The sequence below is a fragment of the Cloeon dipterum genome, chromosome 4, assembly GCF_949628265.1.
Source record: "Cloeon dipterum chromosome 4, ieCloDipt1.1, whole genome shotgun sequence".
NCBI lineage: Eukaryota > Metazoa > Arthropoda > Insecta > Ephemeroptera > Baetidae > Cloeon > Cloeon dipterum.
This window is the reverse complement of record NC_088789.1, coordinates 32,565,875-32,580,118: the sequence shown is the minus strand read 5'-3', so window position 1 is coordinate 32,580,118 and position 14,244 is coordinate 32,565,875. Positions and strand designations below refer to the sequence as shown.

The 14,244-nt window shown below is 37.5% G+C and overlaps 1 protein-coding gene across 1 annotated transcript; it reads left to right on the top strand.

The window, feature by feature from the left end:
* The first annotated feature begins 1,078 nt into the window (after window positions 1–1,078).
* LOC135943819 (uncharacterized) lies at window positions 1,079–3,489 on the top strand. The gene is made up of 4 exons (XM_065490486.1): window positions 1,079–1,130; window positions 1,185–1,534; window positions 2,941–3,059; window positions 3,420–3,489. Exons 1-4 carry the CDS (start codon window positions 1,079–1,081, stop codon window positions 3,487–3,489), a joined length of 591 nt encoding a protein of 196 aa, XP_065346558.1.
* The last annotated feature ends 10,755 nt before the right edge of the window (window positions 3,490–14,244 follow it).

Sequence of the window (14,244 nt, the reverse complement as noted above, 5' to 3'; positions counted from 1 at the left end):
GGCCCTGGATCAATCTGCGACGTATCGAAGTCTCCTTCTCGCGCAGCCAGGTGGAGAATTTTCTTTAATTGTTTTTCCGTGTAAAGGCGGCATGATTTGAAAATATGTAGTCTTCTTAGCTATTTCTTGGTTTGTATGTAGTGATCAAAGATTGGAGAAACTTCTTGGCCTTCTCACTGGAAATGGATCCTAGAACCAAATTTAGTTTCTTGGGGATCGCGGCTCCCTCACTCACCAGTCATGCGCACATTGCTTTATTAAAGTAGTGTTCGGCAGCAATGTGAAGTGTGGTTTTTCCTTGATAAGATTTTTAAAGAAAAAAATCGATGGTACGCCATCTGTTAGCGGCTTCGAACACTTATAACGACACAAAAGTCGTTGGGGTATCAACTAATGAATTCGAAAAATCTTTCTGCTTTCTAAGGAATGTGAAATTGTATTCCCTTACTCTCCTGAAACACCCCTGAAATTTACAGCATCCCAAAAACGTTCGAGCAGTGAGCACGCAGCGCCCGTTTTTAGTCTTCTTTCACCAAAATTAGTCACCTGCCAAAGCACCAAAAATTTCCTGTAAGGCTCTCGCTAAATCGTTTAATGAGTTTTATTTTATTTGATCTTGGAATCAAAATAATTTTCCTGGAACCTGTAAATAATCCTCCTTGCTAGACGCAGAATATAGACCCATCACCTTTTTTGAATACATTTGCTGCGTAATTCAGTCACGAAAAGGAAAACTGCGTCTTAAATTTTTGCTAAATTTATTGAAAAGGGAAAGCTGTGGTCATTCGCTTCACTCGTTTATTTTTGGTTTTTCTTTCTCTCCCAAATGGCTCTGATGCTTGGAATGCCAGCGTTTCAAGCTCGGAATGAACTGAGTAAAAAAACAGCCACGGAATGGCCATGGCAAAGAGTATATATCATAAAACCTGACTATATGTGCGAGTTCTGTAAATAGTTTTGTTTGGTAAAAAACGAAAGCAGAACTAAATTTGGTACCAGCGTTCAAAGAAAAATTGAAAATCAAGTAAAAATAATTCATTCATCGCTTATTTATATTTGCAGCCCCGACTTAGCAGCGATGAGCAGCAAAAAGGAGAAGAAAACTGTAAGAAATACCGGAAATACCAACGGTGAGATTTAAACCTGAGCAAATTGAAGTTCGTTTTAAGAAAATAATTTTTCAGGAGCGATCGAGAAAGAGCCGGAAAATCCTCAAAACATGAAAATAAAATTGGCTCAACGACAAAAAGATATTCTACGGACAAAACTGGACAACGTCGAAGCGAACAAAGATGACCTTCTCGCCCTGCACTTCGCGGCCAAGGTGTCGGATGTTGAGGTTTGCCGTCATCTCGTGGAACAGGAGGGCGCCCATATAAATGAAAAATGCAGCATATCTGGCGCCACTCCTCTGCACTACGCTGCCATGAACGAAACCCACGCAGATGCTCTGATCGACTTCTTCCTTCAGAAAGGATGCGACTTCGAAAATAGAGATTCTCATAATGCTAGGCCTATCGATTATGCGCTCCAAGTGGGAAATTTCGAGCTTGCAATCAAATTGTTCCACCTATCACAAAATAGTCGAGAACCTGAAAATAGATGGAGTTTGCTATGCTTTTCTATGAGGAGAAACTATAAATCTTTGTCTTTTTACGAGGGGTAGAGTGTAGGCATCCTTTAACTTTTCAGCTGGTCAGGGGAGATCAATGGTAGTAGTTTTTTTTTGAAATTCTTACGGTTAGAATAACCCGAGATTTGAAATTGCAAAAATTACGAAAAAGAAAATTAATTTTTCTTTTTTTAAGATTTTTAACCTTCTTAAAAATACAATTTCCATCACTATGCAATTTTCTTCTAATTGTAAGTTCGCATTTTTCATAGGAAAACTTTTAAGCATAATTTCTAAATTTCAAATTTAAAAACATAGATTTTATTTATTTGAAGCTTCCAATTTCTATTCCTATAATTCTATATACAGCAGGGGCCAGACGTGCGATAAAATTGGTTGCCACTGCGCAGATCCAAGATGGCGTCTAAATGAGTGAAACAAATTACTCTCTTTGGATTCCAGTACGAGTGTCAAGAGTCTGTTTTTACGATCCAAAAGACACAATTAGTTAAGAGTAATGCAAATTATGTCACAATATTGACCGAAACTTGGTTCTCTTCGCTCATTTTCACGTGACCGTTTTATCGCGCCATGCTCCACCGGACGCCATTTCTGCGCGTCGCACGAATCTGGCCCCTACTGTGTTGTGTGTGTGAATATATATGCATTTTGCCTTGCATGAGAGTGGAGCGCGTATAGTGCCTTTACCTAAATATAAAACAAAACGCGCTCACCACTCGCTTTTAAGTAACGCCTACTATACGAATTAATTTTGCATTTGCCTGAGAATGCTTCTAAATATTCAGGAAAAAAATGAAGAGCAGGATAACGACTCACAAGAGAAATCTAGAAAATTACTTGAATATTTTTACCCCGAATATTTCTAATTCCTAGAATTATTTTTGTCTCCCTGCCTAAAAATTCAGAGTATTCCAAATAGCGTGGAGAAAAGTATTGAGTTTCCAACTGGTCTCTCCTTTCGCTCGTCATTCTTCACAGCGTTTATCTCGAGACGAGACGGAGAATTGGAAGAGTCGCGCTGCTACCTTGGCGATTTTCTATATTGAGAGCCTGAATTAATCGTCCTGATCAGGAGAAAAGATCGAGTTAAAGGCGCGGAACGTCCACAATGCGTAATTAGGTAAGCAGTAGATTAATCTTTAAATTCTTAAAAATTAACAAAATATTTCTAAACGATCAGCGAGCAGCGCGAAGGAATTTTCGGCATTTGGATTGCTTGCTAGGATTTTGTTGAATTTAATCAGGAGGTAAAAAAATTCCTATTTTTTTTAAAAAAAAAAATTGAGTGTTTATCAAAATGTTTCAAGGATGAGGTGAAGATGATGGAGGCCAAGGAGAAAACGAGGCTCAAGCGCAATGAATCGGCAAAAAAGGCGAGGAAATGCTCAGTCTGCAAGAAAGAGATGCGGAGTGACAGTATCTCTAGGCATGTGCGCTCGAAGCACAAAGATGCCATAAAATGTCCCAATCACAATTGTCTCGTGTATTTTGATGAACCGGACAGAGAAAAAAAGAGAGATCAACACATAAAGCAGGTCCATGAGTTTCAATGCCATTCTTGTGGTAAGATGTTCACGCAAAAGGACGTTATAAGAAAACACATTTTGTACCAGCATTTGAAACTGGAGAGGAACTTGCAATGTGATGCTTGTAAGAAGGAATTCGATACAGAGCTCAAGTTGCAGGATCATAAACGTTTACGCCACACAACAAAAAGTTGCGATAATTGCGTCGAAGAACTCATATCAGGAGATTGGTATCGTCATGTGAAACCGAAATATTGCAGAGTCTGCGAGCACTATTTTGACTGCTTGGGTTTGTATCAGAAGCATCTCGATTCTTGCGGTCAACCATAGTGCGTTATCTCAAATAATGTGACTGCATTTATCCTTTAGAAAATGCGTATACTTGTTTGCAAGAACACTTGAACGAACAGCACAATGTAGAAACCGAAATAACTTTTGCCCCCCTTGCTACAAATATCTTCCTAGTGTGGAAGATATTTATAATTTTCGTAAAAGAAAGAATTCCGTCCTTTCTCAAAGAGTTGCTTCGTTATCCAACTCGGGGAATCGGACCGTTGAATTGCAACAGTAAACAAAACTTGATAGCTCTGAGAGAATTTCCGTTGTTGCCTGATTGATGATGGAAATTTTTGGCTCTAGAAACCATGAACACTAACGTGGGAATACACGTTTTTTGTGAAGTTAGATTTATATTAGATTTAATGTTGCTTTTGTTGCAAATGGAATAGATCCATTTTATTCCTGATGAGGTATCAATTTCCAGTATTTTACGAGTGCAAAAATAGTTTTAACAGCTTATTAGAGGTCATTGTCTTAGTGTATAGGAATAGCTTTTTTTATTTTCCTCAATCAAATGGGAAACGAGCGAACATTTCTTGTAAATAGCGAAAATCAATTCGACATATGTAATTTTAGCATTAAACTCAACGATAGAAAGCTAAAATATTTATTTCATTTAATTTGCCACCTTTTTTTCTTCTCGTTTATCACAAATGCTTAGCAATAACATTCTTCAAAATCCACAATTTTAACTAAATATTAGGGGTGGTTACAAATAATTCCAATTCTTTTCATTAGCAAAAGATTTAAACTGAAATTTCTTTGCAAGTTTAGTCGTAAATTTTAGGTGAAATTGAAAATTGCAGCTCTGAAATCCAACTAACAGAGTCCCAATCAAATTGCAGGCACTATAGGTAAAAAAGGCCAGGAAAATAAGCTAAAAACAAAAGATGTATGGAGAACTGTTTAGTTACTCCATTTTGAAAGATTAAATATACATCCATGAATCTCTCCTGGGCTAATCAAAAATAATTTGTCGAAAGTACCTTTAAAATTTTAATTTTTAAAAGAGCCGCCTGAAATGATATTCGATGCGGAAGGAAATTAGTGTTGCGGAAAGCGCCGAGATGCCGGTGGCGGAACTGAAAATGGGGCGTCCTCCGCCGATTGTTGGCGCCCCTGGACTCTGGACTGCTGACGAAGACTTGGCCGAGCTGGAAAGACTAACCATGAAGTTCTCTGACTGCATTCTCAACCGCGAGGAGCGAATCGCTTTTACATTTTGTAGTTTTGATTCTAATTGGAATTATTGAGCGTTATTTTTGTAAATAGCAAAAATCAGATGATTAACTTGTTTTTTAACAATAACCTTGAAAAAAATCAGCGCCACCGCGAATTAACAATGCGCCAAGTGCGGATTCAACACGACGATGAGCAGCTTGGCCAAATCGCAGAAAGCGGCTGTTGCCCAAATAGCAATTCGCGCCAAACCCAGCTGAGAGGTGTTTTCACTTTGATATTTTTACAAATCGCGTGGTTTGGAATTCATACAATCGCGCAGAAACTTAATTATTTCCAAACCGAGCTTTAAAATTTTATAAATTGAAATTTCTAGGATATTTTTTAGAATAATTCATGTTCGCGGTTCTTCTGTTCAAAATTTGTTTTTAATTATTTTTCCGCCCTGAGAGTGGCGCTTCGATCACTTCTCAGCACCTGCAACCTTCCATCTTTCATTCAGGTTCAGGTGGTCTGTCTGAAATAATGTCGCTGCAAAAGGAACTGTGCTTGATTTGCGAGTGTCCGACGGCGGACGGCGCTGTCCAAGCTGTCCATTTGGACACGGAAAAACTGCAGAATTGGTTCCTGAACGTCTGCGAATTCGAGTTGGTCGAGGAAATCGAGGACGACGACCTGATTTGCTACTTTTGTGCCTGGCATGCCGAGTGAGTTTTTAAAAGGAATTCAGGAATTTCTTGAATTTAAGGAATTTTTCTAAAGGTTTCAATGGAAAGTCGACAAAATGGAGGACGTCGACTTGGTTTGGTGGAATTTGGATTTGGATTTGGACGATGCAGCGAAGGAGCTGCGGAAACATTACTTTGGTAAGTTAGAATTTTTAATATATTAACTCTGGGAAATATATTGAATTTGCCATTAATTATTTTAGGAGGAAGAGTTGAGCAGTGTTGGGTGTCATTAGAAAAGGTAGAACTGTCTGAAAGTGAAGAGGGAGAATTCCAAGAGGACTCAGACGAGGAAATGCAGTCCAACTTGTGTTCAGAAAAGAAAAAATGTCTCTACTGTGGTAAACTATATTCATGCTCGCGCCATTTGTCGCAGCATGTAAAGAAAACACACAAAGAAGCTATCAGATGTGAAAACCATAATTGTGCCACATATTTTCACACAAACGAGGAAAGGGAAAAACACAATGAGGAGGTGCATGAAAAACCGAGAGAACAGAAAATAATCAAATGCGATTTTTGCAGCAAGAAATTCAAAGGAAACGATTGTTATTGTCATCATGTTCGTAAGGTTCATCGTGAATATCCAGTCAAGTGCGCTTTTTATGGCTGCGTCTCGTTTTTCAAAACTGATGTTGAAATGAGGGCTCACTTTGACTCTCTTCACGATGATACAAAAATGATTGATTGTGAATATTGTGATTACAAAACAAGAAAGAAAATTCACCTAGAATATCATATTGCTAGAAAACACATGACAAAAACACTAAAATGTGACAAATGCGACGAAATGTTCTCAACCAATTATGATTTATCCAAGCACGAAAGAAATGTGCACACATTGAAGCGCTGCAAATTTTGTACGTTGGATATTTCTGTCGGTAATTTTACAAAACATATTAGAAAGATTAACTGTGTTCGCTGTAAAAACAAGTTTCTGTGTTCAAGTTTGTACAAATCGCACCTGAAAAAGTGCAGAGAAACTTTGTTCAAATGCGCCAAGTGTCCAGAGAGCTTTCAAAAGTCTTCTTTGCTTGTTTACCACATGAAAAGGAAACATGGAAAGAATAAGTGGCGTGGCTTGGAGCACAAATCTCTCGGATTCAAGTGTGAAGCTTGCAAAAGGTACTACAAAAGTGCGACACACTTGAAATGGCATTCTAGCAGGATGCACAACCAAGCCAACTTGAAATACTGTGCCCACTGCCCAAAGAGTTTCTCTTCCACTTTTAATTTGAAAAACCATCTCGCGGCGAAACACAGTTTGTTGGAGCTTGAATTTGAATGTGATATTTGCAAAAAAAGGTTTCTTTCCAAGTGGGTTCTTCGCAGTCATCTTTTGCAGACGCATTTCAAAATCAAAACAGAAGATAATTGTAAATTGTGTGGAAAATCAATGCTCAAGCATAACATTAGATGGCACTTGCTGCAAATTCATGGTATCGAATAAAATATTTCTTTCATTTGTCCCACTTTCAACAATAAACAATATTCTCATTCATATTAGAATTTAAAAGTATGATTTTTCCATTTTATTTTCATCCTTTAATAGATTAAGATTGCGAAAATAATGCTTTAGGAGTTTCCATTATATGTGTGGTTATTTTTCACTTTTTAACACTAAAACTCTGTTAATTTAAACTTTAAAGATAAAAAAATGGTGAGCTAGTTGACCTTTTTTATTCACTGTTTTTTACTTATTAAAAACATTTCACAAAAAGCGCGAATTTCGATGAAAATAGAGAAGGGCAAAAAAATAATTAAATGATTAATGGTAATTGCTCTCTCCAAATTAAATTTACCGAAAATCCTCCAATTCGATCAGTTGGCGTTGGCAACCCTAACTATAGAGATCCGGTCTTTTCAGCATCGAGATTTGCTCTTCTTCTTTTTAAACACAGCGCAGCCATTGTGTATTTACTGGTCCGAGAGCAACGGCATGGGAAATCTCGCCGCCGCGATGCTATTTAGCTGGAAATCGGATATGGTGTTACAGAGTACAGGGGGACACGCGCGCGCAATCCTAATCTTGGCTTTCCAGGAAATTTGAACTATTAGTGCGAGAGCGGAGGAGATTCCGCGCACGCAATATACCCACCCCCGCCCGCCCGCCGGCTCGTGCATCAAAGCGGCGGCCAGAGGCACTGCCTTTTCCTCCCTTTGAACCCCTGAAACGGAAAAATAGTTTCGTTTGCGGTTGGAAACGCGCGCGTGGGATGAAAGAAGAGAAAACAAAGTTTTTAATCTCCTCTCGCTCTATTAGCCGCGCCGACTTTTCTCATCTCAAAATCAAGTCGCATTTATTGAAAGGGAAAGCAGCTGCATGATTATGGTTTAAACCTCTTGATGGGAAATTGCGTGGTATTAAGAAAATATTTCGGGAATTTTCTTATGTGTCAGAGTTCTGCGACAAAGCAAATAAAAACGTCAGAAAACAGTAGTCCAACAGCGGCGCCTAAAAACGCCCGCAGAACTTTAAAATATTATGCATTTTGCCTTGCATGAGAGTGGAGCGCGTGTAGTTCCTTTTACCCCTTTTACCTAATTATAAAACAAAACGCGCTCACCACTCCCTTTCAAGTAACGCCTACCACGAATTAATTTTGCGTTAGCCTGAGAATGCTTCTAAATATTCAGGGAAAATTGAAGAGCAGGATAACGACCCACAAGAGAAATCTAGAAAATTACTTGAATATTTTTACCCCGAATATTTCTAATTCCTAGAATTATTTCTGTCTTCCTGCCCTAAAAAATTCTGAGGATTCCATGATTTCCAAATAGCGTGGAGAAAAGTATCGAGTTTCCAACTGGTCTCTCCTTTCGCTCGTCATTCTTCGCAGCGTTTATCACGAGATAAGACGGAGAATTGGAAGAGTCGCGCTGCTGCCTTGGCGATTGTCTATATTGAGAGCCAAAAGAATCGTCCTGACCAGGAGAGAAGGATCGATTGAAAAGCGCTGAACGTCCAGGAAGTTCTGTAATTAGGTAAGCTGGTGATTAATCTCACGTTTTAAAATGTAATCAAAATATCTTTAAACGATCAGCACGCAGCGAGAAGGAATTTTGGGCGATTGGAATGGTATGCTAGGATCTTGATTAGTTTAATTAGGTAAGCAAATTGTTAGATATTATATAAATGAAGGAATGATTTTAAAAAAATTTCCAAGGCTTGCTTGGCGGTGAAGATGGCCGACGGCAAGAAAAAGGATAAGCCCGGATGCAGCAAAGGGGCAATCAATAAGAAGATAAAATGCTCAGTCTGCAAAAAAGAGATGAGCAGAAGCAATATCTATTGGCATATGGACACGCAGCACAAAGAAGCCATAAAATGCCCCAAAAGGTGTTGCGCGTATTTTGATGAACCGAACAAAGAAGAAAAGAGAGATCAACACATGAAGGAGGTCCATGAGTTTAAATGCCATTTTTGTGGTAAGATATTCACGCGAAAGGAAGTTATGAAACAACACATTATGTACCAGCATTTGAAACATAACTTGCAATGTGATGTTTGTAAGAGGGAATTCGATACAGAGCTCAAGTTGCAGATACATAAATGGGGACACCACACATCGCATTGTTGCTCTAAATGCAACAAAAAAGTCAAATCAGGACATTGGTATCATGATAAACCAAAAAAATGCCGTAGGTGCAAGGACCATTTTGATTGCTTTGGTTTGTATCAGCAGCATCTCGATTTTTGCGGTAAACCAGTCAGTTGTCTCACATGTAAAAACATGCATCCTTTCCCAAATGTATACTTGTTGCAAGAGCACATGGAAGGAAAGCACAAAATTCAATTCAGTGGAATTGAATTCAAAAACAAACATTACTTTTGCGTCTCTTGCTACACATATCTTCCTAGTTTGGAAGAATTTAATGGCCACATGTACAAAATTCATAAACGAAAGATTTCCGACCGTTCTCAAAGAACTGCATCAACATCGAACGCGGGGAATAGGACCGCCGAATAGCAACGTTACACACAACTTGAGAATTTCGCGCTGAGAATTTCCGTTGCTGCCTGAATGATATGATATAAATTTTTGCTCTAGAAGCCTTGAACACTCTGACGTGGGAAAAAACGTCTTTTTTGTGAAATTTGTGAAGTTAGAATTATTTCCGAAGAATTTCCGTTGTTGCCTGATTGATGATGGAAATTTTTGGCTCTAGAAACCGTGAACACTAACGTGGGAATACACGTATTTTTTGTGAAGTTAGAATTAAATTAGATTTAAGGTTGCTTGATGCAAATGGAAAAAATCCATTTTATATTCCTTACGAAGTGTACATTTCCAGTGTTTTACGAGTGCAAAAAATAGTTTTAACAGCTTAGTTAGAGGACATATCTTAGTGTATAGGAATAGTTTTAGATTTCCTTGAATCAAATAGGAAATAAATGACCGAACATTTCTTGTAAAAAGCGAAAATTAATTTGACACAACATGTAATTTTAACAATAAACTCAACGATACAATATTTATTTCATTTTATAATGCCAACACTTTCCCTCTCGTTAATCCTAAATGCTTTGTTATAACATATTCTTCCAAATCTACAATTTTAACTATAAAAATTAGGGGCGGTGACAAAAAATAATTCCATTTGTTTAGCAATTAAGATTTAATCTGAATAAATATCTTTGCAAAGAGTCGTAAATTGTAGGGGAAATCGTCAATAATATTGCACCACCTGTTGACAGCTCTAAAAACCAACTTAGGTCTCAGATGATGCAAGTGTGGCTTGACTTTAAACTTGGCCTTCCGCCCTTTTTACGCAGCAGTGATACAAATTAAATCGAAACTGAAGTTATACTACTTATAATCACAAAATAAATAGTTCACAGTGAAAAATAGAAAATTATTTTCGAGAAAAGAGCAATTCACGAGGCGAGTTTAATTAGGATGTGTTCAACTGACGTGTTTTCCTTTATTCCTCAATTCTTAATGCAGGATTGAACCAAATTCGAACACGAATTAATCAAGCTCAACGTGATTGCAATTGATAATTTCGATTCGTTTATAGAGGCAACTTCCAAAATGGTCATGTGTTATTTGTACTTTTGTTATGTCAATGCACTCACTTAAGAAAATTAAATTCTTGGTATTTCTGTCGTAAAAACTGAAAGAATAAAAATTCATTTTGAAAAATTAACTCTTTTTAATTCATTTTAACACTTTGCAGTGAAAGTGATTAAAAAATATCGATAATACAGAAAAAAATCATTTATATATAAATTTGTTTTCGATATTGGCAAGATTAAAGAAGTTTTTCGAAGGAACCGCAGGATTAAAATTTGCATTTGAGAAAAAATAATCACGGAATCAGCTTCTCAAAATTCAAGGTCCATGGCATTTCTATCGAATACGTCTAGCGTTTCAGTGCAGTCCTCGGTGCGGAGGCATTTGGCACTTCAGTAGGCTGGGTCCCTGAAATGTGCAGCCTGGTGCGCCCATGTTATCCGTTCGCGGTGTTATTGGCACCAGGGTTTCAGCATTCGTGCCAGTGCATTGCGCGCCCTTCCCTCTCCGAGGATACGTATAAAAAGAGCGAAAAAATATAACCAGATACCAACGACGTGTGTGAGCATTTGAGCAATAGTAATGAAACTCCTGCGACGTTTAAAATCACATTTTTTTATTTAACTCTCCAACTCGTGATCCAAATAATTTAAAAAGCAGTCCAATAATATGTTATGTGCTGGATTAACAGTATTCGTAAAAGCAGAGCCGCGCAGTTTAAATATATTAAAAATCTTAAGTGGGAAAAATATTTTTGTTCACAATTATCTCTTAATAATAACTCAAAGTTCCTAGTTTCCATTTCAATGAAATTTTTACCATGCCAATCGGACCGTATTTCTTCAAAAGAAACAGTCATTTAAAGAGTGATATTTCCAGAAGTTATTTGGCATCAGCCTTAAAATATGCTTTTTCGTATTCCAGCAATAAAATTGAAGAGCATTTTCTATATTTATTTATAACGACATTTATATATCAGGTCTTTTTACGTTTCTCAAATAGACTCGAAAGAAATCTAGAAAATTACTTGAATATTTTTACCCCGACTAATCCTCATTCCTATAATTTTTTGTCTTCCTGCCCTAAAAAATTCTGAGTATTCCAGGATTTCCAAATAGCGTGGAGAACAGTATCGAGTTTCCAACTGGTCCCCTTATTTCGCTCGTCATTCTTCGCAGCGTTTATTTCGAGAAAAGACGGAGAGTTGGAAGAGTCGCGCTGCTGCCTTGGCGATTGTCAATATTGAGAGAAAAAAAATCGTCCTGATCAGGAGAGAAAGATCGATTGAAAAGCGCTGAACGTCCAGGAAGTACTGCAATTAGGTAAGCTGATGATTAATCTCAAATTTTAAAATGTAATCAAAATATCTTTAAACGATCAGCAAGCAGCGTGAAGGAATTTCGGGCGATTGGATTGCTTTGCTTGGATTTTAATTAGTTTAATTAGGTAAGCGAATTATTAGATATTATAAATGAAAGAATGATTTTTAAAAAAAAAATCCCAGGCGTTGGTGAAGATGGACGACGGCAAGAAAAAGGATAAGCCGAGAAGCGGTAAACGGGGAGAAAAGAAGAAGAAATGCTCAGTCTGCAAAGAAGAGATGCAGAGAGGCAGTATCTATTGGCATATGCGCACGATGCACAAAGAAGCCATAAAATGCCCCAAAAGGTGTACCATGTATTTTGTTGGAGAAAACAAAGAAGAAAAGAGAGATCAACACGTGAAGCAGGCCCATGAGTTGAAATGCCACTTTTGTGGTAAGATATTCACGCGAAAGAAAGTTATAAAACAACACTTTGTGTACAAGCATTTGAAAGAGAAGAAAAACTTGCAATGTGATTTTTGTGAGAAGGAATTCGATACAGAGCCCAAGTTGAAGAATCATACAAAAAAACGCCACACAACAAAAAGCTGCGATGAATGCAAGAAAGAACTCATATCAGGAGATTGGTATCGTCATGTGAAACCGAAATATTGCAGAGTCTGCAGACACCATTTTGACTGCGTGGGTTTGTATCAGAAGCATCTCGATTCTTGCGGTCAACCATAAGTGAGGTGTCTCAAATAACGTGACCGCATATATCCTTTAGAAATTGTATATACTTTAGTGCAAGAACACTTGAACGAACAGCACAATGTAGAAACAAAAATCACTTTTGCCCCCCTTGCTACAAATATCTTCCTAGTGTGGAAGATATATTTATGATTTTCGTAAAAGAAAGAATTCCGTCATTTCTCAAAGAGTTGCTTCGTCACCCAACTCGGGGAATCGGACCGTTGAATTGCAACAGTTAACAAAACTTGATAGCTCTGAGAATTTCCGTTGTTGCCTGATTGATGATGGAAATTTTTGGCTCTATAAACCATGAACACTCTGACGTGGGAAAACAAATCTTTTTTTGAAGTTAGTGAAGTTAGATTTATATTAGATTTAATGTTGCTTTTGTTGCAAATGGAATAGATCCATTTTATTCCTGATGAGATATCAATTTCCAGTGTTTTACGAGAGCAAAAAATAGTTTTAACAGCTTAGAGGACATAATCTTAGTGTATAGGAATAGTTTTAGATTTTCTTGAATCAAATAGGAATTAAATGACCGAACATTTCTTGTAAAAAGCGAAAATCAATTTGACTTCTATAATTTTAGCAATAAACTCAACGATAGATAAAATATTTATTTCATTTCATTATGCCACCACTTTTCTTCTCGTTAATCACAAATGCTTAGCAATAACATTCTTCAAAATCCACAATTTTAACTAAATATTGGGGACGGTGACAAAAAATTCCATTTCTTTTTATTAGCAAGAGATTTGAACTGAAATTTCATTGCAAGTATAGTCGTAAATGTTAGGTGAAATTGTAAATTGAAGCTCTAAAAACCAACTAACAGAGTCCCAATCAAATTGCAGGCACTATAGGTAAAAAAGGCCAGGAAAATAAGCTAAAAACAAAAGATGTATGGAGAACTGTTTAGTTACTCCATTTTGAAAGATTAAATATATACAACCATGAATCTCTCCTGGGATAAATTAAAAATTTGTTGAAAGTACCTTGAAAATTTTAATTTTTAAAAGAGCCGCCTGAAATGATATTCGATGCGGAAGGAAATCAGTGTTGCGGAAAGCGCCGAGAAGCCGGTGGCGGAACTGAAAATGGTGCGTCCTTCGCCGATTGTTGGCGGCCCTGGACTCTGGACTGCTGAGGAAGACTTGGCCGAGCTGGAAAGACTAACAATGAAGTTCGCTGACTGCGTTCTCGACCGCGAGGAGCGAATCTCTTTTACATCTTGTAGTTTTGATTCTATAATTGGAATTATTGAGCGTTATTCTTGTAAATAGCAAAAAATCGGATGATTAACTTGTTTTTTAACAATAACCTTGAAAAAAATCAGCGCCACCGCGAATGAACAATGCGCCAAGTGCGGATTCAACACGACGATGAGCAGCTTGGCCAAATCGCAGTAAGCGGCTGTTGCCCAAATAGCAATTCGCCCCAAACCAATCTGAGGGGTGTTTTCACTTTTATATTTACAAATCGCATGGTTTGGAATTCATACAAGCGCGCAGAAACTTAATTATTTCCAAACCGAGCTTTCAAATTTTATAAATTGAAATTTCTAGGATATTTTTTAGAATAATTTATGTTCGCGGTTCTTCTGTTCAAAAATTTGTTCTTAATTATTTTTCCGCCCTGAGAGTGGCGCTTCGATCACTTCTCAGCACCTGCAACCTTCCATCTTTCATTCAGGTTCAAGTGGTCTGACTTGATATGTCGTTGCAAAAGAAACTGTGCTTGATTTGCGAGTGTCCGACGGCGG